General features: G+C 36.0%; 1 protein-coding gene across 4 annotated transcripts; it reads right to left on the bottom strand.

Annotated features, from left to right (window-relative positions):
* Positions 1-298: 298 nt before the first annotated feature.
* On the bottom strand, positions 299-27964 carry LOC137020051 (splicing factor 3B subunit 5). Of its 4 annotated transcripts, none has more exons than XM_067385247.1 (3): positions 11683-12044; positions 9193-9706; positions 299-1284 (listed from the first exon to the last, which is right to left on the bottom strand). In XM_067385247.1, exons 1-3 carry the CDS (start codon positions 12032-12034, stop codon positions 1050-1052), a joined length of 1101 nt encoding a protein of 366 aa, XP_067241348.1. In that variant the 5' UTR covers positions 12035-12044; the 3' UTR covers positions 299-1049. The 4 variants fall into 4 exon arrangements, with proteins under 4 accessions (XP_067241348.1, XP_067241350.1, XP_067241349.1 ...); XM_067385246.1 differs by lacking the exon at positions 299-1284 and adding an exon at positions 27609-27964 and having other exon boundaries at positions 8625-9715; XM_067385249.1 differs by lacking the exons at positions 9193-9706; positions 11683-12044 and adding an exon at positions 1870-2001 and having other exon boundaries at positions 328-1322.

Raw genomic sequence — 27964 nt, 5'->3', positions numbered from 1 at the left:
CATAATTCGAAGCATGCATGATGAACATCTTGTAAACATCCATTTGAGGGTTATATTAGCTGTGTGAACTTTGTTTATGCGATGTATATATAGTTGAGAGCTCGTGGGGCAGAGTGAGCGCATCTCTTAAAGGGACTGTGCTGAAAAAATCAGTGTATAGTTAATGATGCCCCAAAATAGGCAGTTAAAAAAATTAATAAAAAAAAAATCTATGGGGTATTTTGAGCTGAAACTTCAGACACATTCAGGGGACACCTAGGACTTAATTACATCTTGTAAAAAAACAATCTAGGGCACCTTTAAAATTTCTCACATGCACAAAAAAAGAGGTTAAAAACGTGTGCTCACCTGCATTTATTTGATTAAAAATATAGTAAAAACAGTAATATTGTGAAGTATCATTATAATTTAAAATAATCGGTTTTGTTTTGTCCTGTGATGGTAAAGCTGAATTTTCAGCATCATTACCCCAGGCTTCAGTGTCACATGATCCTTCAGAAAACATTCCAATATGCTGATTTGCTGCTCCCGAATAATTTCTTATTGTTAGCAACAGTTGTGCTGGTTAATATTTTTTGTGAAAACTATGATACAATCTTTTAGGATTCTTCGGGGAAATTGAAAGTAAAAAAAAAAAAAAAAAAAAAGCATTCATTTGAAATAGAAATCTTTTGTAAAATCACAATTGTGTTTACTGCCACTTTTGATCAATATTATGCATCATTGTTACATAAAAGTATTGATTTCTTAAACCTTTGTAATGATTATAATAAAAAAATATATATTAAAAAATTTAAATCAATGCATGCGTGTTAGGGTATCAACTTTATTTTCTTAAGACACACTTTCAGTTCAACAACCTATACAAAATATCACACACACACAAAAAAAAAGAAAACATTGGCTGGTTCTCAAACAAGATGATTTAAAGAGAACCCACAACCCCCATATGTCCACGCTCTCTCTATATTCTCTCAGCGCATCTCTAAATGAACATATCAAAAGCAGAGCTTTATAAAACACCCAGTAGGGATTCAGTCACAACGGCCCTAAGCATCTTCAGGTTTGTCGGCTGGTGGACCACATGGCTGCAGCATCTTCTCCATCAGGTTAAAACGGACACGAGCCTTGCTCTCGTTCTCAGCGATGGCGAAGTAATTGAGAAGATCGAAATGGCCCATGTAGGAGCAGTATGAGTCTCTGTGCTGGTTAACCAGCCATTCCCATTTGCTAGTGTCTGCGTGGCCCGTGCCGATGTACTTCGACTGCAGATGCTCCAGCTGACTGTGGATGTTGTAGCGGTCTGTCATCTTCAGAAAAGTCTGTTTCTGACACAAAGAAAGAAAATTCATATCAACTTAAACCCCCTCTGAGGTATAAAACGACTTATTGCTATTCCTCAACTCAAATAATATATTTCATGGTTTTCTCAGAAATACGTATTTGTTTTCAACACATTGCCAATTTACTAAATATGTGAGTTGATTTATTTTTCACATTAAGTCAATTTCCGAAAAATATTAGCCTAATTTCTGAGGGAAAATATTGCGCTCTCATTCACTGTTGTACAAAAACAAGTGTGGTTGGGACTAATAACAACTGCAGATTGTGTGTTCGAGGAAGAGAGATTACATTAAGAAATAGTTTACATTATGAAGAGTTGCTCGGACAGTCGAAAAGCAAAAGTTATTCAGACTTGCCGTAAATCAAAACAGAAAAACAAACGGAACCCATCAGCTTGTACTACTTTGTGGACATTTAGTATATTTGCTGTTTAGCTGAAAGGATCGCATTCATTCAAATCAAATGTCTCCTTAAATCACAATACTGTCTTTGGTTATTGTTTACAAATACTATTATTGTACTTACCTGTGATAAAAAACCGGAGAAAGATGTGAGAAAGGAAATTAATGGATCCTTTAACTGTACTCGTTTGTTAGCTCAGTTGCTGTGTGAGGAAACAGGCTGTAACAGGAAGGAGTTACTCAGATATCTGTCGGTGTGGAAAATACTGCCGTAGACAAGAGTTCCGCTCTGATGAACCGCAGGCGTGGTAGGTCCTGATCACTCTGAAGAAGGGTTATTATTGTGATAACGACTGGCTGATTATCCTCCTAATTACACGGCTACATGGACATGATATTGATTTAAGTTTAAATTATACTGTATTAGTATCTTACTTGACTGTCGTAAAGACTCCACTAGGATAAAATGGTCACTGGGTAGGAACAATCAGCCTAGCAACAGGGTGAACATTTCAACAATAATAAAAAATTATCTTTCATTACTTTTTCTGTAGTATATTTATTTAGCATAAGTAGGTTACGATGTTATAAATCTTCTATTCTTTCCATCTAGTTTACATTTTCTTGCTTTAAAGTCCCCCTGAATTCAAAATGTAAACGTTTTTAGCTTTTAGTATGAATATGTTAGCCTTAATGTTATTAATAAGCTGGTGTGTTCCAAAACAATAACAAATTAACATTTAGGAGATATTAGCTTTCAAATCTCTCACTTCCGCTAAAATGGATCACAGATTTTCATGACATCACATCGCACTTCAGTTTCTCGTCAAATCTTCAGTCCAATCAAATGTTCTCTAGAATCTGAAGTCCCGCCCCCTCCTACACTATCAACAGACGCTGAAGCTGTGGCTGAAATCGGTCATTTGCTCACACATTTACTCGATTCTACATGGTGAATGGCATATAGTGCACTATATAGAGAGTAGGGAACGATTCAGACAGTGTAAGCTTTCCTTTGACGCAAATGAAGTCCGTTTTCACATTAGTGTCACATGAACCGCTGCAACACGAGCACAGTCTGCTCTGTCCCAGGGACATGAGAGCACAGAGCGTCTCATATGTGCGAGTCGGCACAGACCACAAAAGGTATCGGACCCAATTGAATTCTGCACAGAATGCTGTATGTAAGCGATATAAAGGACACTATGAGGAGAAACGGTTAGAGATTAGAAGGAAACAGAGGTTTTTGAGTCTAAAGGCCGAGCTGTATCATAAACAAAACGCTATTGGCTATTTAAAAAAAAGGGCGGGGCTGGTCAATATATCGCCCTGTCTTCTTGTTTCAGTTGAAATTACGTCAAAACATTGAATATAGCTGCTGTCACACTAGACTTTGAACATGCAAACATTTTTCGGATGCTGTAACGGTCGTGATATGACGTCACGGTCTACAGCGTCTTTTTTAATAAACATGAATTCAACATATAACTTAAAGTAATACATGCAAAATGTAAAAATATAGAACCTACTCGACTTCACTGCAAAAATATCATTCTTTTAATTCAGCCAAGAGGTCATGCCGTGACGAATCGATCTTCTACTGGTCGCACGTCTTCACGTGATGCGAATTCACAGGTCAGAGTTCACCAAACTTGAACTTTGGAATGCAGCGAAATGCAGATTTTTTTCGCACAAGATTGCGTTTCCGGTCTGACGCATTCGCATGCGTTTGAATGGAAGTCAATGGAACAAAAAGTGCAGTGTGACCGCATCTTAATGCTGCGCGTTCCAACACTCTTCAGTGGGCCTTTAATTTGGGACTCCTGAGCTTCTACCCATCTGACAAAGGTTGTATGTTCACCATATAGTCTACATTAAAATGAATACTGCCCTGCTGGCAATTTTTTATTATAATCAGTAGTTGTTAGTAACCATTTTAAGTCAACTGTTTTAACTTACCTTGATATGAAAAGACCTCAGAGTGATACAAGAAACCTAAAAGTAGCACAGGTATGTTGCCATGGACAACAGCAAAATTTCAATTTTAGGTTTCATTATCCACCTTATTTTTAATGTAAGAGCAGACACAGCCATTTGTAACTTGAATGTGCAAGGCTTCCGTTATCATTTCGCTTCCATTTATTTTACCCGTACAAAAACAGACTCCTTTATACTATTCTCCTTTATATTGCAAACTGGTATTTATTATCATATTAATTCAATTTATTAACATAATCACACTGGTTTGTAGAGCAAATATTTTTACCGTTTACTGCACTTTGTTATTCTTTTAGTTATTTAGCCTACCTATAGCAGCTAATGAATCGGAAGTCACATTCACAGAAAATAGCCTACTACGTATTGTAAAGTAAGGTGGTTAGTTACAGTCCAACAGTGTTTTTCAGAGGCCTTGGTTCAAAAAGCTTTTTCATTTCTTCCCACCAGTATTTTTTTTATTTTTTATAAAAGGCTTTATCAAAGAGTTATAAGCCATGAACCAAACCAACCATGTACGAGGTGAATCACAGAACAATATTTAATTTGAAGCAAAAAAGTGTTGTTTTGATTCTGTGATGGGGGAGATTTTTTCAGAATTATGGGTAATGATGTTTTTCACCAGGAATACCACTGTTGAACATGATGGCTTCAACAAAAGCACATACTAACAACCTAGTAGTAGCTTTAAGTACTGTCTTGAGTTTTATATGTTTATAAAAATTGATTCACCTAGGAGAAAAGGAATGGGATTTAACCAAACTGGTGCGCTTTATAAACTATAAAACATTTGAACTTCTCAGTGCTGTGATTGACCAGTAAGAATCAAATGTTCCAAACCATAATAAATGGTTATAATTGTTTTTTGAAGAAAATATGCTGATTTTGTTTGTATAATAATGATAAAGAAAATGCAGATTTTCTGCACTGATTTTGACTACATTAAAAACAAAGGCTTTGTTATTTTCAGTGATTTCCATGCTTTGTTGGCAAGGAAAATGCTTTTATAAAGTAGATATTATTTCATATTTTAATGTTAAAAAACGTATGTGTGTGAGTCATCAAAAATGGAATCATCCACTTGAATGGGTTCTGTTTGGTCTCATTAATGTAATTTAGAGGAAATGACATAAATGATCTCACTTCTGCAACCCATATCTTTTCTTAACATCAACAATCTGTCACTAATGGAGTCTGCCATCTTCTACAATATCAGTGGTCAAACCCATATCTTACTAGCAGCAGTGAAAGACAGCATGCCGCAGTTGAAAAATAGAACGTGTCTAGTGCAGTTTTCTGGGTTCATACAGCACATACATCTCCAAGATGTCTGTTAAAGAGCACTTTGGCTGGAAAGCATCTGTTGTGTGCAAACATCTGATAAACATCTTTTAAAAAGCCGTTTAAGTTTCTGTTGACCTCTGACAGAAAACATCTTTGGGACATATTGCAGATCAGCAAATGATCTAAAAATACATTAGATGAAAACATTAACTAGACATCTCTGTGCGCTATCAGGGATATTTGTGTTCTCTTATTGTATATATAACGCATCTTCTACTGTAAAACACTTAGTGATTCTGATATGATTGTCTCTATGAATCACCAAAATATTGTGTGATTTTTTTTTTTTTAGAAAGGAGAGATAGGAGTGCAGGCTTGTAAGAGCACTTGTCTTTTAATAGTGCCAGGTGTCAGTGTATCCGTGGATATGTGATAGCTGAGAACTGCACATATAAAAATAGTAGCTGATAGCACAGAGTCAACAGTTTTTCTTTTGTCCTCATAATGACATATGGTAGGGGATGTGAAAATCACCAGTCTTTAGCTTTCTGACAGCCTCATTAATTTCAGCAGCACAGTACACCACAAGTTTGGAGTGGAAAAGAGGAAAAATAATTGAGAAAAATAGAAATGATCTGTGCTTTCCAAATGCAGTGCATTGCAAATGACTTATGACAATGTGACTATCGCCCATTTCTGAGTGTCTATTTACACTAAGTGCAAATAGCGTCCTTTGTTAGCAAACGCTATTTACACTAGCTCCACCCACCAATGTCTGGTTCGGCCAGTCAAGTTTTAAAAAAGATACATGTTCACCATCTTCAGTGGCGCAGCAGTAGCAAGTAAGGCTCCCAGACCTGGCTTTTAATGCGATCGACATGGATTTGAATCCGCCTTTTGACGAGCTTGCATTTATTTTTAATAAAAATGAAATATCCTAAAAGTGGAAATAAACTGAGAACGAGCGTTTAATAATAGTAAAAGTGTTTATTTGGTAGGGTTAGGGGAAGGTGTAGGGAGGGTTCCAGGGAAGGCAGCATCCATTTAATAATTTTAATAAATATAATCATTTACACTCTATGATATTATTGCATCCTATTAATGTACAAAAATACTGAGGTGCAAATAGTATCTGCCAATATAAAGTATAGATAGCATCTAATTACTATTTACTCTTATTGCAAAGAACTGATACTTCTACATGGTGTAAATAGAATCTATCACTATTTTTTTAGTGTAAATAGCATATCACTAAGAAAATGCTGCTAGTATATATTTTCACTTAGTGTAAACAGCATCTACAGCTATTTGCACTTTTGGCAAATTGGTGGCGAATTTGTATGAATTCATACATACCCCTAAACCTTAATCTCAGTGGGGCATTAGCAAAATGTACAAAACCGTAAGAAAACTGTATATTTGCCAGTAATTCGCCAAAACCTCAAATAGTTACAAATTTCAATGAGATGGTTCTTCTGTTCACACAAAAATGAAAATTCTGTCATTATTTACTTATCCTGTTGTTCCAAATGTTTTTTTTTTTACAATGTTGTTTTTGACCCCAATGACATTTAGTATATAGGCAAAACAGCTAAAATACAATATGAGGGTGATTAATGATGACAGAATTTTCATTTTGGGGAAAAATATCCCTCTAATGGTTGCCATGACTTTGTTATTGATAAAATTTTAAATTTGCAGGTGAAAGCACAGTACTAGGATTTTTTTTTTTTTTTCTAAATTAGCATGTAATTAAATTATGGTGAAACCTGACTTGGAGGCAGTAAATCCTTTTGTTTTATATTAGGATTAACTGTATAAATACTCTATTTTTGAGAGAATGGTCAGTCGTTTCAAATGTTTCTGAAAGGGCAAGTGAGGTGTTCTTCACATGGAGTCATTAAACAATAACGGGTTTATGCTCTTTCACACAATGAGCCATTTTAGAATTAATAAGACCAGATTCAATGGAGTCAATTACTATAGCCACAATCTTTATTACCTCTTGAGTGCAATTTGTAGAAGTATTTAAGAGGTTTTCCTCTGCAGTCTACAGAATCCATGTCAAACGTTAATTATTTTACACTCATGAAAGCCAGCGGAAAGGCAGATGTAAAAAAAAAAACTATAACTCAATACATGAAGCAATCAACCAAATGTTCATCCTTGGTTTCACATAATGGGCTTCATCTTTTTAATTAGGTTTAATACTTGACATATTTGCCAAGGAAAAGAAACAATCTTGCATTGCTGTAAAAATCCTGCACCCTAAGGTCACAGTGATGGCCCGAATGACTGCCACCCCCCTCTCGTCTGCTCTGCTGTTTCTCTCGCCTTAGGTTATGTGCTGAGCTGTCCTGAACATACTAGATCTCTGTTCCTTAATTTCCCCAGGGTGTTGCAGCAAGACTGCATGTGGGGGGGGGGGGACTCTGCTACAAAATGACTGAAATGGCAGCTCAAAGGCCATGATTATTTGATTTCAAAGTATTACAGAACCAAATTATTGGCTCCTTACAGCTGGCATGGGTCTCAAACTAGATAAGATTCTGGTAATAACTGAAAACAGCTGCAGTAGTCCTATTTCTTTTTAGGGAGGTCTGTCTTATACTAAAAAGTGTTCTGTTAAGTGAAATATGTTCATCCAAAGGGATTTTGATTTGAAAAAATACAACTACTGTAATAGTGTAATTGAAAAGTTCAGTACCTTAAAAATGTGAGATGTTATTGTATATTAAGGCACAGTAATTTCGACAAAATTCTGCAGGCAACAAAGGTCCATTCTCAATAGTGTGATAATGTATGAAGCACAGCTCACATAGAAGTCCCTTTCAAACCATGTAGCTTCCTGTTGGTCAATGTGGTGAATACAAATTTTTACCCTTGCATGAAATTCCAGATTCCTGTTGAAATGACTGGATTTCACCCACGAAAATTCGCCAAACAACGGTAAACGTGACTGTTCCTTTAGAAATATAAACAGTTGTTCACATTCAGTGTTATATGCCAGATCGAAGTATATTTAAAAAGCTCTGAATGGATATAACTCGTCCATTATATAATGTTGATTCATTTTTCAGAGCCATAGCAAATAGTGACTGACACAAAACACATGTAGTATCACAAAATAGTCACATAACTTTTAAATGAAATCAAATTATTCAGTGCCATCTAACTAAAAACATTCTGTTGTGAATGATTTATTTATAATGCTGCATTTATATATAAAAAAAAGTTACAGAAACACCAGCACACAGATCTTCAAGGTATTTTAGAGCATAAAACATTTTCTTTTTTCAGACACAACGTCTTAATGTGAGTGACAATCAGACAATTACATTGGACATTAACATTAGTACAAGAGATTTGCTTCAGAGTACAAGCACAATACATTTGTCACCACCAAAGCATAAAAATTATCCACTGTTGCAAGAGGCGTTTTTTTTTATTGTTTTCTGCTTTTATATGAAGTAAATCACAGAAACAGTTTGCACGTCACTTCCAGCAGTCATTTGATGATTCATTTCAATCAATCCAAAGGAAAATAATTGAATAAGACAGCTTAACCAAATTGCTTTGTTGTCCATGAAAGCGGTTAAAATTGAAATATGATTTAAGGGAAAGACACTGAATGCTGAACATTTTGAAAAAACATCACTTTATGTTACATAATTTACATTTTCTGTGCATAAGTGAATTCATACTTTTCTTCTTTCTACAAATAAAGCAATGTTATCACTTATAAAATAATTATTCTTATAGAATTTTAAGTAACATTTAAATGTTAAAGGGGACTTAAGATGCAACTATAAGAGAATATATATATACAGTTCTTGAATGTTGTAACCTAACAGATACACCAGATGTATGACTGTGAACATCACAGATAGTGAAACAAGCTCAGCTTATTGGGATCATTTGGGGTCAGTAATATAGTATATATCATATTTCACACTAAAATCAACTTTTAACAGTCTCCATACCAAAATTGTGAAACAGCTCTTTAGGTGAGGCCTAGCAAGATGCTTAAAGAGGTTCAACCTACCGCAACTCCTATAGATGAAGGTGTTAGACGCCTGTGGTGACCTGCGTGACCTCCGAACTCATGTCAACACTGGGTTGGCAGCGGGACTCCAGTGATGACATCTCCAGGACTAGTCATACCTGCTGATTTGTCCTGTCAACCGTGTTGCCGCTGGACTGGCCCTCACGCTGGGGGTTCCTGGTGCGAGTTGAGTTCTGCAGGTCCAGCACGGAGGGACTGGGAACGCAGAACTCCCGGAAACAGCGCTTGAAGTTCTCATCCAGGAAGGCGTAAAGCACCGGATTGAGGCAGCTGTTGGTGTAGCCGAGGGCGATGCAGAAATGCCAGGTGACGGTCTGCAGGAGTGAGCTGGGAATGGTCACCAGAGCCTTGATGATCACAAAGATGTGGATCGGCGTCCAGCAGACGATGAAAACCGCCACCACCACCAGGACCATACGGGTGATGCGCCGTAGGTTGCGGTCCTTCTCCTTGGAGCCAGACAACATGCGCACGCTCTTCAGGCGGAGGATCATCAAACCGTAACAGACGGTGATGATGAGGACGGGCATGATGAAGGCAAAGATGAAGACGCAGATCTTCAGGAGGTTCTCCCAGTACCAGGGAGGGTGGGGAAAGAGCAAAGTGCAATCAATGACTGCAAACGCTGTGAAAATAAGAATATACCTCAGTACAATAACATAATAGTGAGACGTGTGAAAATCAATTAATTTGCAAAGATGACAGTTGAACCACCAGACATTGTTTCCTCAAGGCATTGTTTAGGGAGCCTCGGAGACACAGGCTATTAAACCGTCTTTTGATTTTCTTCCCAAATGATTGGAAGTGACATCAATCCAAATTCACTCATTAAAAATTTTCTGCCTCAACACTTCTCTCGTGTCTGCAAAATCTGTATCACCACAGTAACAAAACTGAACATTTCCAGTATTGAGAAAAATGTCTTGCCCCCGATTTCACAGACAAGGCTTAAGATCCAAGTTCCAGACTAAAATGCATGTTTGAGCTGTTTTTATCTGAAAGCAACTTGCAGTGACACATCTTAAAATATGTTAGTACCATTGTTTTGTCTCAAGATGCACACAAGTAATGTTTTTTTTCTAAGGCATGTTTATAAAAAGCTACTTAAATGTCCCAACTGAACTAAGGCCTAATCCTGGTTTAATCTAAGCCCTGTCTGTGAAACCAGGCCTTAAAGGGTTAGTTCAACCAAAAATGAAAATTCTGTCATTAATTACTCACCCTCATGTTGTTCCACACCCGTAAGATCTTCGTTCATCTTCGGAACACAAATTAAGATATTTTTGATAAAATCCGATGGCTCAGTGAGGCCTGCATTGACAGCAAGATAATTAACACTTCCAGATGCCCAGAAAGACATATTTAAAACAGTTCATGTGACTACAGTGGTTCAACCTTAATGTTATGAAGTGACGAGAATACTTTTTGTGTGCCAAAAAACAAAACAACTTTATTTAACAGTATCTAGTGATGGGTGATTTCAAAACACAAGCTTTACGTTTTGTTTCGCATCAGTGGTTCAGAGCCTGTATCAAACTGCCAAAGTCACGCCCCCCAGTGGAGAACTATTGAAAATTCTAAACAAGTATGACGTAGCCTCGTTTACTGAAATCACATGACTTTGGCAGTTTGATACACGCTCCGAACCACTGATTCGAAACAAAAGATTTGTAAAGTTTTGAAGCTTAACGAAGCAGTGTTTTGAAATCACCCATCACTAGATATTGTTTAATAAAGTCATTATTTTGTTGTTTTTGGTGCACATAAAGTATTCTCGTCGCTTCATAACATGGTTAAACCACTGTAGTCATATGAATTGTTTTAAATATGTCTTTAGTACCTTTCTGGGCATTTGAAAGTGTCAATTATCTTTCTGGCAATGGAGGACGCACTGAGCCATCAGATTTTATCAAAAATATCTTAATTTGTGTTCCAAAGATGAATGAAGGTCTTACTTGCAACAGGTCTACATGGACAGCATAGAAAAACCATGGTATTGTATGTTGTTTTTTTGCCCAATATGATTATTATTGTTTTATAAAATAACACTATTAATTCATACAAAAAAAACAACTAAACTGTCTAATGACGTTTTTGTGAATAGTCAGCAATGGTTCTTCGTTGATTTGAAATGTCCATAACTAAATATTTACCCAACTGCCACCAGTGTTGACTAGATTTAAATTATTGACATAGATTCTTAGATCCAGTTTGGATAATTTTTGTTGTAGTCTGGAGCAATTAATTGTTCACATGAAAGTCTCTGTTTCTAATCAGACTATTGGAATTTTGTATTTTGGCACATCATCATTTGTCACTTTGTGGAATCTCAAAAGGCAATAGTTCATTTTAAAACTATTAATTTTTTGGAGAAATAAGATATTTCTTCTTTTCTGTGTGTTTCTGTGTTTCATTGACTTCCATTGTGTGGACAAAACAGTTCAAAATATATCTTTAAAATATCTTCTGTGCTCCACAGAAAGAAAGTCATTCAGGTTTGGAACAACATGAGAGTGAGTAAATGATGACACACATTTCATTTTCAGGAGAACTATCCCTTTAAATGCAGTAATATCTGAATTGTAAACATACAGTCGCTGTGGTACTCAGTAGTGGTGGAGGCCATGATCATGACAGGGAGGCCGATGGCAGATGAAAGGATCCAGTTACACACGTTGACAATCTTGGCGTTTCTGGGGGTTCTGAAGTCTAGGGCTTTAACCGGGTGGCAAACAGCGATGTAGCGGTCGACACTCATAGTGGTGAGGGTAAAGATACTGGTGAACATGTTGTAGTAATCAATGGACATCACAATCTTGCACAGCACGTCTCCAAAAGGCCATGTACCCATCAGGTAGTTCACACTCTGGAAGGGAAGAGTGCTTGTTGCCAAGGCATCTGCTAAAGCAAGGTTGAAGATGTAGATGTTGGTCGCAGTTTTCATTTTGGTGTATCTGCAATAGATAAAAATAAATCAAGATCAACTGTGTTTATTAAATAACATGAGATGCAATGGGGATTGTTCCATCTGGAAGACAAACTCTGATTTAGATTTTATCTCAAAAAGAAATGTTAAACCCTACTGTTCATAGATGTAATACCAAACCTTAACCTTCATAATACCATTGTTGGAGTAGCATGAAAGAATGGTTTGCACCCATCACTAGCACAGCAAGCAAATTACACAAGGCATTTTGCCTTAACTGAGTGGCACATGGTGTGATGAATTGGAAAGATATCTTTGGTGTGGAAAATGGAAGGTAATTTTTTATTCTATTGTCTGAGAGAGAACCCTATGAATAATAGAGCAACGGGGGGATCTTTCAGTCGCTGAAAAAATGTGATATTGATTTAAACAATAATTTGGTCTAGAATAATAACTGAGTGCAAAGTAGTTGCCTGCATCAATCTAAATACACAAGCTTTTCATGAAAGCTTTTTGTAAATAATGCATAATTCATGGAGACTTGACTCATTTCCATGAAATATACTGATATTTAACACCTCTTATCTGTCCCTTCCTTAATGGAGCATTCTAAGACTGTATATCAAACCACATCCTTCCTTTAGCAAGAAACTGTAGATCTATCTGGTTCATTCCTTAAAGAGGACCTACAGTATTATGCCCCATTTTACAAGATGTAAAATAAGTCTCTGATGTCTTCGGAGTGTGTATGTGAAGTTTTAGCTCAAAATACCCCACAGATAATTTTTTATAGCATGTTAAAATTGCCATATTTTGAAGTTGAGCAAAACGCGCCGTTTCAGTGAGTGTCCTTTAAATGCAAATGAGCTGCTGCGCTCGGCCTAAGATGGCGGAGCTTTAAGAGCTGATTCTCTGGTGTCAGGAGTCATTCAGGATGCACTATAATGTCAGAAACTAGAATATATGCTGCGTGGAGGAACAGGTATATTTTAGTTCAATTACGGTTATAACTTATATTGTCGTCTTCTATTATATTAGTACAAGCCTGTTGTACCGGACCCCGTCCGAATGATGGCCAAAACTTTACAGATGAGTTTTATGATGTTTATTGTACTTCACACAAAAGATGAATCATCTGTTTTTACTCTAGAAAATCACTGTAAGAGCTTAATAAAACACAGTGCATGTGTGCATTGAAGTATTATCCATAAACTCCCTTGCATTATCATCAAGATACACAGCGAAGTACACAGAAACACTCGTTACAACTAACAGTAAACAAATATATAAAGACCTTACACCTTTTCGGGTGGTGCTTAATAAACTGGTAAACTTTATATCTGTAAATCAACTCTGATGAACTGTAATAAAGTGCTCTCACCTTCATTACTGCCGTATCCAGTATCACTCTGGAGACTGTAAGCTGGATCATGATCAGTTTACTAATCTGTCCTTGAGTAAAAAAAAGTCCACACAAAGTCCGGTGTGAAATGATTCGCGCAGACATAAACGAATTTCGGTAGAGTTGAGGGAGCATTTTCTTCGAAAACCAAATAAATCCACCTCGTCTTCTGCAGCTCAGATTTCAGGAGTAAATGGAGAGAGCTACGTGGATTAATCCATTCAGCTACAGAACACCTAAAACACTTGGGAGACGTTCTCCTCAGTGCAATGATGGCAGACTGTGTACAACTCGCTGTGAACTCGCTCAGGGCAGTTCTATGTTAAAATGGCAGTGTCTGTCAACATTCGTGGGCGGGGCCTGTGGCTAATGTGACGTCACACTGCCAGAGATCTTGTTTTGAGACACTGCTTATGATTTATGGGGATTAAAAATAAAGGAGTGGTTGTATTTTTATCATTATAGGGTGGTTGTGTACACACACTGCCAACACACATTTATAGGCAAACACCATGCAAAAGTGAATTTTGCATAATAGGTCCCTTTTAAACTTTGAAACTGCATTTGAGCATAATTAATTCCTGGGAATGCTGGGGACTTTTATTTAGATATGCCTAAATACAGCTGGTATTCTTTTGTAGTAAACACTACATCCAGATGAAAGAAATAACTACTTTCATTGCCGTTCTTCTAGGCAAGATCATAAACAAGATGAGTCATGCGCTGATCTGGACTATGAAGATACACAATTTCTGATGTACTGCAATAGCAGCGGAGATGATAAATTAACAGTATTTACACTGTGTAAACTACCATCCCTGTAAAAACGATTATGGTTTGTCAGAGCTCCACTGTTTGACTTTCACAGAAATATACACAAGTCAGGACACAATTTAATCCATCCAAATATATACAGTCAGCTATAGAAATATAGCCAGTGTGTGTCAAAACAACATCTGCAAAAACACAGTAACTGCAGTTCTGCTAAGCTGACTGTCACAGGCCAAACTGAAGAAAACGCTGAAAGTCACATACATGAATATGGAGAGGCTAAGCGTCGTATTTCAAATAAATGCTGTTATTTGGGCCCATGCACTGATGGTGTGAAGACCCTATTGTAATTGCTGTCTATTCTTCTTCTCCGAAATGAATCACATTTTGAGGGCCTCCTCATGAAACTTTGCACACACGTCAGAAGTGGTAAAAATTTACATCTGATATGGGTTTCAGAATTAGGTGTGGCAAAATGGCTCCAAAGTGCCACCTACGAAATTTCAATTAAGCTCCTTTCACGCTATGTTTCATGTACAGGTATGAAATTTGGTAGACACATGCAACAGCCCAATACCTACAACAACGTCTGTGGGTGCAAAATCTGAAAACACAACAGGAAGTGAGATATTTTGAATTTTCTCTGCAAAATGTTTGCAGTTTTTGCCATTTCCAGACATTGTACTTCAACAAACTCCTCAGAGATTTTATCAGGTCAACATCATATTTGGTCAGTCTAATCTAAAGGCCTTGGTGACGTTAAACTGCGAAGAGTTTTCACTGAAGGGTATTATCTATTAGCTATTATCGTCATGAAACAGGAAGTTGTTGTAACTCAAGCGTACAATGTCCAATCTGCCTCAAACTTCACGTTTGATAAGTGCCCTGGTCTAAAGACATTTACATGACAAAATTTAGTTATAGTCATATCGCCACCAGCTGGTAGCAGGAACTGTGGCAAATACAAATGACTGACGTAGTCCTCCTATATTTATATACTTAAATGCATAGTGCCCACCGTTTTCTTAAAGCCACTGGGTGGCGGTGCACAGATGCGAAGGCCCTTTCATCGCTGCTTGCAGCTTTAATTTTGAAATTTCTATTTGTCAAAGAATATTAAAAAAGTGTATTAAAAAAGTGTATCATGGTTAAAAAAAAATCTGCACAATCATTGTTAATAATAAGAAATGTTTCTTGAGCAACAAATCTGCATATTAAAGTGATTTCTAAAGAATCATGAGACACCGAAGACTGAAGTGATAAATGGCTGCTGAAAAAAATACAGCTTTGCCATCACAAGAATAAATGACATTTTAAAATAGTATAAATTAGAAGTCATTTATTTTAAATTGTAATAACATTTCACAATATTACTGTTTTTAACTATACTGTATTTGTATAAAATAAATTCAGCCTTGCTGAGCATAAGAGACTTCTTTCAAAGACTTTAATTTAAGTGTATTTATTTAAAAAAATGTTCACATATTTATTTATCTAATTAATTTAAATGTTTTAACTTATTTCAATTGTTAAATAGAGTGCCCCAGGGATGACGCTTTTTTGTAGGCAAAACCCGGAAGCGAGTTAGCATTTTAGGACTTCCGGTTCCAACGCCGTAAAGTCTATGGGTTTTTTGAATGGGTTTTTGCTAAATCACCTGAAATAAGGTCTGTGGTTAACAAAGCCTCTAAATACTTTCACGTTTTGATCTATGACATAAAACACACCAGTTTTAACCCACTTGCGATTTTTTTAAACTTTTACTGTGTCTTCAAATCGACAGTTGCTAACAAATTGCTAAAAGGGACTACTTTAGACGTCCCTTTAGACAGGGACTTTAGACGTCATCATGACAAACAGGACATGTGGACAGCATTTCTCATGGAAAAGTGGATAAGTATTCATACACAGCACAGATCATAATCAGCGAGCATGTTTTTAAATAGAGTTGTTTTCTAAATAAAGTTTGAGGAAGCTTGGTGGTGACGACGTTGATCGGCGACCATGGTGTGCTGTAGTCCGTTTATAGCCTACTGTTAGCCTTTTATATCTGACAACTTTATTTAGGCTTCAAAATCTATAAATGTTGTGTTAACTTGTAAAGATTATCTTGATAGACAAAACGTGTAAGTGTCATAACCCTTTGTTAAACACAGAGCTTATTTTCTGCAATTTTCCAAAAGTCTATGGGAAAAATGAATAGGCTTTCAGTCGAGGGAACCCGTGCGCCGCTAACTTCCGGGTTGGCCTACAAAAACACGTCATACCTGGGGCACTTTATATGGAGACAGGAAATTGTAAAAAGGCCATCATGACCTGTGTTCGGTAAGTTACTCTAAAAAAGTTAAGTTAGAGGAAAGTTAGTAGCTAAATTACTAGCTACTAATTAACTCTTCAACAGTGTAATTAGATTACTGTACTAAAAAATCTCTCTAAAAAGTATTGCATTACTCTTTACTAATTACTTTCTTAACCCCATATCAACCTCAACTAGTTTAACAATATAGACATGAAACTTCTCTTTTAATTCTTTCAAATAAATAATATAAAATTGCTTAAATTATTCTTGGACTGAATAAAGTATTTAAAAGGAGAAGGTTACATTAAAAACATACATTTTACCATTAAATGTTAAATTTGATGTTAAATCCACTATTGTTTTATATTAGTGCTGTCAAACTGAATAATCACATTTAATCGCACCAAACATAAAAGTTTGTGTGTGTGTGTGTATGTAAATACACACATATTATATATTTACATATTATATATTTTATATTAGATGTGATAAATCTGTATTAATTGATTTGACAGCACTATTTTATATAGATAATAATACACTCTACAACCCAGCATTTTTAGTGTACAGTAATGCAGTTTACATCAAATGTAACTGTAATTAAATTACAGAAAAATTACGAGTAATCCCTCACTTTACTTTTTCACAGTAAAATTTTGTTTAAAAAAAAAAAATAAATTACAGTAATGAATTACTTACTACCGCATTACCCAACACTGATCATGACATTCTCTGTAACAGATAAAATGAAAACGAAATTTTTAAAAGCATTGAAAACATTTTAAAAAAAATTCAACAGCTGTAAAGCATTTGTGAAAATGCTTAGACACAACACTCTTCCCCATGGTGAAGTGGATTGATTCATTCATCACTAACTGGAAGTCTCATACAAGGGTTTAGGCTAGCAGCCATTATTAATGATTATCTTGTCATCCAAGGGCTCTCTGTACCAGACAAATGGTCACACCGTTTATTTTTCCCAGAAGGCACTGACTAATTATGAGGGCGTCTCAGGGATGCACCGCTCCTGTGTACTCCACATTAAAGACTTCAGAGGTGAAATGCCAGACCTTTGAGTCTTTTTACTGAGTGGAGGAGCTCTTTGGTGTTGTGAACATCACTTACTGGAAACACATTAAAAATGTATTTATCTTCCTTGCTGAATCAACACTGATGGTTAGCAGCAAGTTCTTTGCAGCAAGATTACAGTATCTACGTTATCCCTGAAGCTATGTAAAGAAACCAAAGGAAGTTTACCAAGAGAATAAATGCATTTCGGACAACATGCCTGGCAACCAAGACTTCTGATTAACCTACAGGAAGGTGTGCAGTATCGCTTATGGAAAGAATTAGTAGTGTCATCCAACAGCTCAGAGCAGAGTCCATAAGTTCAGGAAGGACATCAACCTGCTAACTCTGAGATGAAGACAGACACATGTCTTCACGATAAACATGTTTTCAACAGAGAGCTGTGAAAAGTAACAATTATTCAAATGTTAAAACACAGGAATGTAATTCCTGTCATTTAGAAGGTCTTTATCCATGCCAATTTGTTTGAATGAAGTCGAACTGATTTAAAATTTCTGTCTTATAATTATTATCCCTCTGCCTCTGGCATGTAGAAAGCTAATGCTCATGATGAAACATTACAGGTGACACCCTGTGAAAAATAGGGTTTTTAAGCTGCTTGTGCACCTTCAGGCAATATTTGTGACAAGATGATACATTTTCTTCTGTCACTGTTGTATTCTCATTATTATTTCCATAAATCACAAATGAAATGCTTAACTTTTAAAGAATACTGTTTTAAAACTCTGAGGGTCATGTCTTTATGTTAAATAAAGAAACTGTTAAAACTGTATAAAGACAAACCATAATCGATTAAAAACACAGCGCCATTTCACTTCAGTTCTTTTGAACTTTATATTCATCAAATCCTGAACAAAATGCATCACGGTTTCTAACAACATACTGTTGCAATATTAAGCGGCACAACTGTTTCTGAAGGATCATGTGACACTGAAGACTGGAGTAATGATGCTGAAAATTCAGCTTTGCCATCACAGGAGTAAATTACATTTTGAAATATCTTAAAATCAAAATCATATAATTTTTTTACTGTATTTTTGATCAAATAAATGCAGCCTTGGTAAGCATATGATACTTATTTTAAAAACATTAAATCTTACCAACCCCAAACTTTCAAACAGAAGTTTATTTTTAATTAATGTTCACATATTTATTTGTTTACATTTTTTTTTGCATCTCTTACTTATTTTAATTGTTAAATAGGAGCAGTCTCATTATTATTTCCATAACTTACAAATGAAAAGCTTAACTTTTAAAGGATATCATTTAAAACTCTGAGGGTCATGTCTTTAAATAAATAATATTACTGGTAAATTTGTACGACGATAAACCGTAATAGATTAACATAGCGCTATTTCATAGACAATGCATTTGTAAATGACTTTTGGTGAAGAAACGGAAGAGTGTAGTAACCAGGCAAATCAGATTTTGATGTGAAAAAACCAAGGACTTGCTTGTTGCTAGGGAACACCAGAACATGTGCAGATATCTTAAACCATCTACCTATGTGCAAACTGCACATAGATATGGACATATTACTATGTTAAATTAGACTGTGAAAACACTTGGAACAAATGAACTTTATGGTGTTTGTAAATTGAATGCTGCACTAAAGAATTAACATAATTGCAAACATTGCATCACAAAAAAGGATGATGACTCAAAATATTCAAAGCTTTGAAATCACTGGTTATTTGATTTGATAGAATATATAGGATATATATATATATATATATATATATATATATATATATATATATATATATATACATTTTTAAATGCCCAATTATCAGGCTTTATACACAGCTGTCAATTCAATTGACAAGCTTTTAAAATGAGCATCAGCAAACTTTTTCATCTTTAATAAAAGCAAGAAAAGAAGAAAATGGGATAAAAACAGATGAATAACTCAAAAGCTTCTTTTCTCTTTTTTTTCATTATGTGCTTCTGATTTCAAAGCCTCCAGAATGGCAGAGGAAAATATGATAATGTAACCAAACTAATCTGGGTGAGTCATGCATGAATTGCCTATGCTGATTCAAAACTAATCAAAGGTGACGTTTACATTTAGAATGTCAGACACAGTCTACCTAAGGCACGGTTGCAAGGCTGGCATCCAGTCCTAGCAGCTGGAATCTCAACAACAACCAGTCAACTTGTCCTTATGTTTCCCTGCCAATCAGGTGGATGTCAAGTGCAGTCTTGTTATCTGTCAGGTTCATGAAAGTCTGTGCTGACAAATAGCACTTTTCAAGTCAGTCTGTGTCTCTGAGAGGCTGAAGTGTCTCAAGGAATCTGTTTAGGCTTTGAACAAGATTTATTTTCATTTACTATATTCTCTGTTGCTACGGTCCACCTGCACTTGCTCTTTAGATGGCAAAACCAGTAATGTGAGCATTAAAAAGACAAAACAAAAACCCTGATAAATCATGACAAAAATGTCATCAAATTAGAAGTCGAAATAATAAAACAATATTTCGCTAACCATGCCATTATTATTCATTTCACCATATCAGCCAAAGCAAGCACTGCAGTTTTATCTGACACTGAATAATGTTTTTTCAATAATTCTGCAGAGCAGCTTGGCCTATCTCTTGCATCCCTACAAAGAATTCTCATTTAGTTCATTCACACAACACAACTGTTTCATTCCAACGTCACACATGACTGGTCAACAGAGCTCTATATCCTCCTGTGAACATCCGTTCCACAGCTCTAAGTCTCTGTCTTTTGCGCACCCTGCACTTTGTAGATTATTCCACAGTGACACTAATAGAAACAACTAATAGCCAAACATAAAACATAGGGCCAGTTTTACTAACAGCTTGCGCCAATGCAAATCCTCTGTTGGCTTACAAAGCTAATGTCAGTATTTACTAAAAGACATGCAGTGAAAAATTAGCAATGAAAACGCATAGACAGTTATTTTTTGTGGCTGACTTTATGGCATATGCATTTGTTGGAGTTCCTCTTTCAGGCACAATATACTGGAGGAGAGTATCATACAATGTGATTTACTAGAATCATACATATAAAAGAATCATACAATGTGATTTACTGAGGTTTGCGATAGCCAATTTACTGGCGTTTGCAACATTATTTAACACTCAAAAAAGCATCTTAACCTATTTTTGTGCCTGTGTTGTTAGTAGATCACACACACAACCTGATTATCAGAGGTTTTTTTGTGACCCTACATGAATTTGCGCTGCACTTGGTAGATTGTGTTGGTTGTTATGGAAATTAGCTGCTGCATCTGTGTTCTTTAATTTGCAAACTTTCTACTCCAATCAGCCATTTTTAGGGTCTCACACTAATTTGCTCTGTTTAGTAAATCTGGCCCATAATGTTCAATAAAGGATACCATTTTTCTTCAGATTAATTTTATATCTTACAAACTGTAAACATATATATATTCATCTTTTCAATGTCTTCTGCCACTTTTAGAGGCACATATACAAACAAGCCCAGAGAGGTAAAAAAGAAAAATACTAATATGTGACCCTGGACCACAAAGTTACATGGGTATATTTGGAGCAATAGCTAACAATACATTATATGGGTCAAAATTATAAAAAAAATGTATGCCAAAAATCATTAGGGTATTAATTTAAGATCATGTTCCATGAAGATATTTTGTAAATTTCCTACTATAAATATATCAAAAATGTATTTTTGTGAGTGGCTATGCATTGCTAAGGACTTCATTTGGACAACTTTAAAGGCGAATTTAAACAGCCTATCCTAACAAACCATACATCATTGGAAAGCTTATTTATTCAGCTTTCAGGGGCTGGTTGCATAAACTGCTAAGACTTTTCTTTAAGCCTTTATAACTAAGTTTTTTATTTTTTAGATTGGCCTAATTTGATACCAAAAAGTAAGATTCACTGCCCTTTGACTAACTGCTAGTGAGTCATACTAGATCTTAAGACACTGTCTAAACATAATAGCTATGTTTATGCAACTGGCCCCAGATGATGTATACATCTCAATTAAAAAAAATGTTACCCTTATGACTGGTTTTGTGGTCCAGGGTTACATATATAGTTTTTGTTTTTTATTGCTTTTCTTCTTTGTACATATTTACATACATACAGGGGTGCACATTAGAGGTAAGTTACGCATGCGCGGTAAAAATAAACTATGCGTACCAGAAAACATGGAGGGAAGCGCTTTTAAATAACGTTACCAACATTTTTGAGGACCGGTTCAGAGGGACACGTTTACTTACTGGAGTAGGATTTTTCCTCCATCTCTGGTAAGATAGCAATCATGATGATATGTGTCTTCTTTAATTATTAGGTGGGCAACGGATCGCAGTTAATCAGTGATCCATATGGATAAGGTCCAACGGTTCGGCACGCATGTGATTCGCGATTTACTGCTAAATTTAACCCTCATAGAGTGAAAGTTTGTCATTTGGACGTGTTTTGTCTCAACAATTAACACATTCAAACGATTTTAAAAGCGGAAGAAGAGGCGAAAATCGGGACTCGCGAGCTGTTATCTGTGCGCACAGCCTCACACTCCCGAAACGCACGCATGAAGAGAGTCAGACAGCGCTCGAACACCGAATTAATTCCTCTTTCGCGTTTACTTGCGCTTGAACGGAAACATACACACAAAATTGTGTCAAAATACCTGTCTCGGCAATTATTCTCTCGGTTATGTCATAAGTGAAGTGTTGAGAAAGAAACCGGATGTGTGTCAGTTATTCGGTCCGTGCTTTCCTTCTTAAAGTGACAGCAGCTTTTACTGTCATTACTGTTAGTAAAATAAAAAAATAAATAAAAATAATCATTATCATCATCTACCATGTTCGAAAAAAAAGAAGATAGTGAGGAGAGCAGTCAGGAGGAAAGTGATAAGGACAGCTTTTAGGATGTGTCGTGTAAAGCAAGCAACATCTCCAGTTACTCCCTTGAGAACCAGACCAAAAAAGTTATGTGCACCCCTGTATATATATATATATATGGGGGAAATACAACCTCTCAAACAACATCCTTCCGGACAAGAGCCCTATTTACACAAATTTTATAATGGATCATAAGAACCATTAGGCTTGCACAAGGATCAATAAACATTTGTCGATACCGTACCTTTTGTTAGCTCTGTATACATCATTTAGCCTACCTGCGCATTTGGAAGCTGAGTACAAAATGCTATAAAGTGACAAGGGTGCAAAAAGCCAGCGCTGGATTGAGCTGTCTGAAACCTGAAGACATTAATCAGTCAGTTATCTAGAGCTCAGTATAAACTGAATAAGCCCTCTTTTGGTTGTCTCTGTAGTGCCGAATGTGATATGATTTTTACTTTTATCTTAATAATTGAATGTTCGAGGTTCATTTGGCACAAATCAAGAGGAAAATATGCAGAGATAAGAGAGGGATATCAGCAAGCTTTTGATAAATAAAACAAATGAGAGAAACTGTGGGCAGTATTGATTTTATTTTTATTTATTTTTTTGCCTCATCTCTTGTGTACTTTTCTGTGGAACAGTAGTAAAAACAAGAACAGCTTTTAACCTTTCCGCATGATGTATATGAGAAACCAATCCAAAATTAATTGATATGTACAAATGTTTGCTCTAATTCAAGTATCCTTGTTTTCCATTTATTTCTCATTTGCTTCTAGCTGCAGGACACATGTAAAAATTTAGTTATTGCCAGAGCTGAAATGTTATAAACAATCGCATGAGCTTCTCCATCACAACAAGAAGCATATGTTTTTTGAACTCACAGCATTTACCCTCTCTTAGCACTTAAAACTAATTTTCTGCACAGCTGTGACTGTTTCTCACTTGAAAGAATGCCTGAACAACGGACACTCAACGGGTTCAAACAACGGGAATCCAAATGCAATGCATTAAAAAAGGATACTGGCCATTTACTTCTACGGTCCAATTTCCACATTGTCAAGAAATGGAGATGTGAGTTAAAATGTTAAGCATTTTACAACCGTGGTTTTTATTTCTATCATTTTGACACCAAAAGAAAAACAAACAATGGCTTTGTATCAAGGCAATTCTGTATGAAACTATAAATTATAAATAAGGAAAAAAAATGTTTTCTCAAATGAGTGTTTTAGTATAAGGTGGTTGGTTTTGGTACAAGTGTGACACTACATTTTCAGAGGCAAGACTTGCAGGAAGTGCCTTTGATCTTGACTTTTGATCTTTTTGTATGTAGTACATTCTGGTGTGCTTTAGACAGTGATCTGAAATAGAGATGTTTGAATTCTGCAATAACCACAGACTTATAAACAAAATAGAGTGCACATATTCACTATTTATTTATTTATTATAGTGAATAGGTACACTAAGTATAAAAAAGTTAGATTCTATTTACATTGATGTTTGCACCAAGTATAAATAGCAAGAAGTAGCATCTTAACACTAAGTGAATATAGAAGTAACATGCACTTTTTACTAAAGGTAAAACATCTGAGTACTGGTGGTTGGAGTGGGATATTTATATTGCCCAGTATTTTTTGTATTTCATTTTGTCTAGAAGCACCACTTTTCATTCCAATTTTTTTTTCCAATGACATACCTCACAATAGGGAAGAAAAGACTATTATAACTTCAGTTTCATGCCGACTTTAAAGTCACCATGAAATCAAAATTGACAGTTTTTGTTCTTTTATGGAATATTGCAATATTTATTATACATGAGTAAGGCCTATCTGTGCACATCAATATTTTTAAAAATTCATATGCCCTTGTAATCTGTAATCTAAATATCTTCCCCTCCCTCTTGCAACAAAATCTTCTCTCTTCTCTTCTCTTCTCTTCTCTTCTCTTCTCTTCTCTTCTCTTCTCTTCTCTTCTCTTCTCTGATGATATATTTACAAGCGCGAGGGCAAGACAACCTGTCACTCACATGAGATCACAGCAATACCAAACCACAATGATTCAACGATCCAATCAATTCTAAATGGACAAAATCAAGTCCGCCCTACATTTTTTCTTGTACAAGAAGCCATTTCACTAAGATAATAACATATTCTCACTTTCAGCATGTCACATATTGATGCTTGGCATCACTTTTTAACTCACAGGGTACCTCTTTAGCATCATTTTTTCAATTGTTTTCAATAAGAAACCTTTGCCATCATACACAGTAAAAAACTTTTTTTTTTTTTTTTAACCCAACCGTTTGGTTACACATATTGGGTCACTCTGTTGAGTTATATTCCAAAAAATGTTGGGTCATTTTTAACATCATTGGGTTATTTTTAACCCAATTATATATATTGGGGTATAATTTTGCCGTTATAACATTTATGTTGGGGTGTGATTTTCAATTTAATCAGTCAGCATAATTTTATTTACATTTATTTTACTTTTTTATGTTCACTATTTAGTCATGTTTGAGTACATAACCCAATCCTTACCCCTAAACCTACCCATTTGTGTATTATATAATATAAAACAGGATAAAATAGGCAGATACGACTAAGTCACAATTTGAATCAAAATGTACAAATATTCCAAGTGTTCCAAATGATTGATTTGAGAGAGAAACGGACTCAAAAATGATCACCATCTCCATCCGCCTTCAAGCTTAGATCCTGTGCACACACATTTAAAAATTGCCGTCAGAAAAAGCGTTACGTCAGCTTTGATTGTGAAATGCCATTGGATCTTATGTGTCTCGTGACCGATTGCGTCATGCTAATATTTGAGTGTATTTTCTGAATGAGATATGAGTGTGTGCATTTATTAGTGCTGCCTGTACTATTGGAAATTTCCTACTTCCCACTTCTGACATTGTAATTACGAGCTCGTCGCATTCAAGTGCTTTGGTGTCGAAAATGGAGGACATCGAATTTTAAAGTTAATGGCCTGCCCAACTCAGGAACTTGGGTATCAGAATTATCCTGAGCTTCCCAGTTGTAAATACGACTTGAGAGTGCATTCAAACTCATATACGATAATTCCAATAAGGTCTACTCTGTTCTTCATATAAAGATACTGTATGGCTTTAGAAGACTTGGAATTCAATATGGGTTGTTTGTAATACTTTTATACTGTTTTTTTTTTTTTTGGTCAGATTTTTAAATAAATACCTGTGATTACTTGTATTTGCCTTTTACATGTTTTAGGTTTAGGGTAGGAGTGGAGATACGTGTTCTAAAAATATGAAAATATAAATATTTATAAAATCATTTCCTGTTTTACAAACGCAAAGAATTAAATGCGTCTTGATCTGATGCATAAGGCAAACAACTGAAAGCAATGGAGTACCCTGCATTGAAAATTATGCTAGAGGTGAACCCTGTGCATTAAAAAGTGACGCCAAAGGGTCCTGACCAAGCATCAATATATGACGAGTTTGGAATGACTTCTGTTTCATGCGACTTAATGGGATAGTTCAGCCCAAAACAAAAAAATTCTGTCATCCAAGCCTGTATGACTTACAGGTATATAAATGAATTATATATTACTTTTTTTCTTCCAAGGCAATGAAAGTTAGTTGGATCCAGTGTTGTTTTGGACGTGGGCAAATACAGTTCTTCAAAATATCAAAAGAGATTTAGAACAACATGAAAATGAGTAAATTTCTTCATTTTTTGGTGAACTACCCCATTAAAGCAAAGTGAATTCCCTGCTAGATCTGTTCCTAAGCTCTTTAGATAACTGCGTGAGAGGAAACCTTGTTATGCACCTTTAAATCGACTTATGTCATTACTCCATATTTTTTATTTCTCCCAAGGCTGATTTTATTACCACATGATGGGGCTCGATAAACCAATCCCAGACTGCAATCGGCTCATTAATCACAGAAGTAGATTGCACCTACTGGGCTATAGCTTTCTTTTGCTTCCCACTGTAGGAAGCTGCCTCTAAAACTCTGACTGGTTGCTCATAAACTCCTGGAAAGCACTGAGGCTTCACAAAGCAAAGAAAATCAGGTGACCTTACACAGGGGTCAATACTTTAGCAATTAAAAACAAATTGATCGATTCCTGTATGTCTTTACACTCCATAAGCCTCATATATCTGTTGACTAAATATTATGCTGTTTAAGAAGGATATAAAAGTTGTATCCACTGTATTAAACAAAGCATCTCTGAAAAGGGTAATGTGTACATGATCTGAAATATAGTGCCACCTATTTAATCACAATTCTCTAAGACGAACAAGCCCTCACCCCTTCATTGAAATTCATTCACTATCTGTTTAATTACTTTATTGATTGCATCCTTTCCTTATGCCCTTTACTGTGATCCTAGGTTTATAGGATCAGGTAAGGTGTGTCACAGAAACCGGTTCTGAATCATCTTAGCAGTTGACAGGTGTGAATTGTAGGTGCATATAGGGGAAAACAGCATGGGCATGTGTACAAACACTCCATTGGTGAAGCCAAGTCTGTCTGTCTATCTTTTTTCACATCCATCTCTTATGCCATTCACTTTCTGCTGCATTTCGCTATGGTTTATTCATGAAGCATCCGCCCAGTTTTGTTCAATTTGCTTGCTCTTCAACATTAAAAAAAGATCGTCAAAATGTTTCTTAATACACGTGATAGAAAAGTATGCATACTTCACCATATTGAGTGCCAAATCAATGTGAATGACACGTAATGTGTTGTTCTCCAGTACGCTGACAGGAACGTAACGCGTATGCACTCATGATCTGTTTCATCAGTGGATATGAAATACATAGGCTAGCGCTGAGCTGAGAAGCATTTATATTTTACAAATGAGAACCACGCATATTTTATATAAAACATATAGGCTTATGAACTAGGCTGCAATAGATTCTTTAATCATTTTAAGGCCGTTTTGTGACCGAATGATTGATCATAACATATCAGGGAGTTTCTGCACTGAACGTGCTGTTTACAACTCTAATGGCCGGAAAACACTATCAGCATCTCTTTCAACAGGTCCCCCTTTGAAACTAATAAGTAGCCTAGTTTTAAAAGAAACCATTTTTCCCTTAAATGTGCTATTCAGATGAAGCCAGATGTTTTTATGCATCGGCAACAGGTAAAGCAATTTACCTACATGTCATCACTTACCTTATAATAACATACATGACGAGGACGTTGCCCACGAGTCCCAACACACACACTATAGAATATAAGGCAGTGATGATGATCGCCACTATCACGGGAGTTGAGCTTTTGTCCAGCTCAGCCGTCCTGTCACATCTGGAGCTGTTCATGTTCACGAGACTGGAGCTGTTGCTGAAGTTTCGGCAGAATACGCTGCTGTTCGACATCGCTGGGTTAGAAAGCGCATAGAGAAAGTCCGAAATGTTGCCAGTGGTTTCCATGGCAAATGCTGTACGGGTGGGATTCGCCCAAGTTCTTTAAGCGCGTTTGGTTTAACAGTCACGTTCTTTGATATCGATACCTGTCCGACTTCAAAACGC

Source organism: Chanodichthys erythropterus, chromosome 5 (genome assembly GCF_024489055.1).
Source record: "Chanodichthys erythropterus isolate Z2021 chromosome 5, ASM2448905v1, whole genome shotgun sequence".
Classification (NCBI taxonomy): Eukaryota; Metazoa; Chordata; class Actinopteri; order Cypriniformes; family Xenocyprididae; genus Chanodichthys; species Chanodichthys erythropterus.
This window is presented reverse-complemented; position numbering and strand designations above follow the sequence as displayed.

Bases quoted from the DNA above. Each gene is read 5' to 3' on its own strand.
- LOC137020051 (XM_067385246.1), bottom strand. From the start codon at position 27,865: ATGGAAACCACTGGCAACATTTCGGACTTTCTCTATGCGCTTTCTAAC. The intron at 12,045-27,608 runs GTAAGTGATGAC...TATCTATTGCAG, and splicing joins GTCATGTATGTTATTATAAG to ATACACCAAAATGAAAACTG. The intron at 9,716-11,682 runs GTATGTTTACAA...TTATTTTCACAG, and splicing joins TACTGAGTACCACAGCGACT to CGTTTGCAGTCATTGATTGC.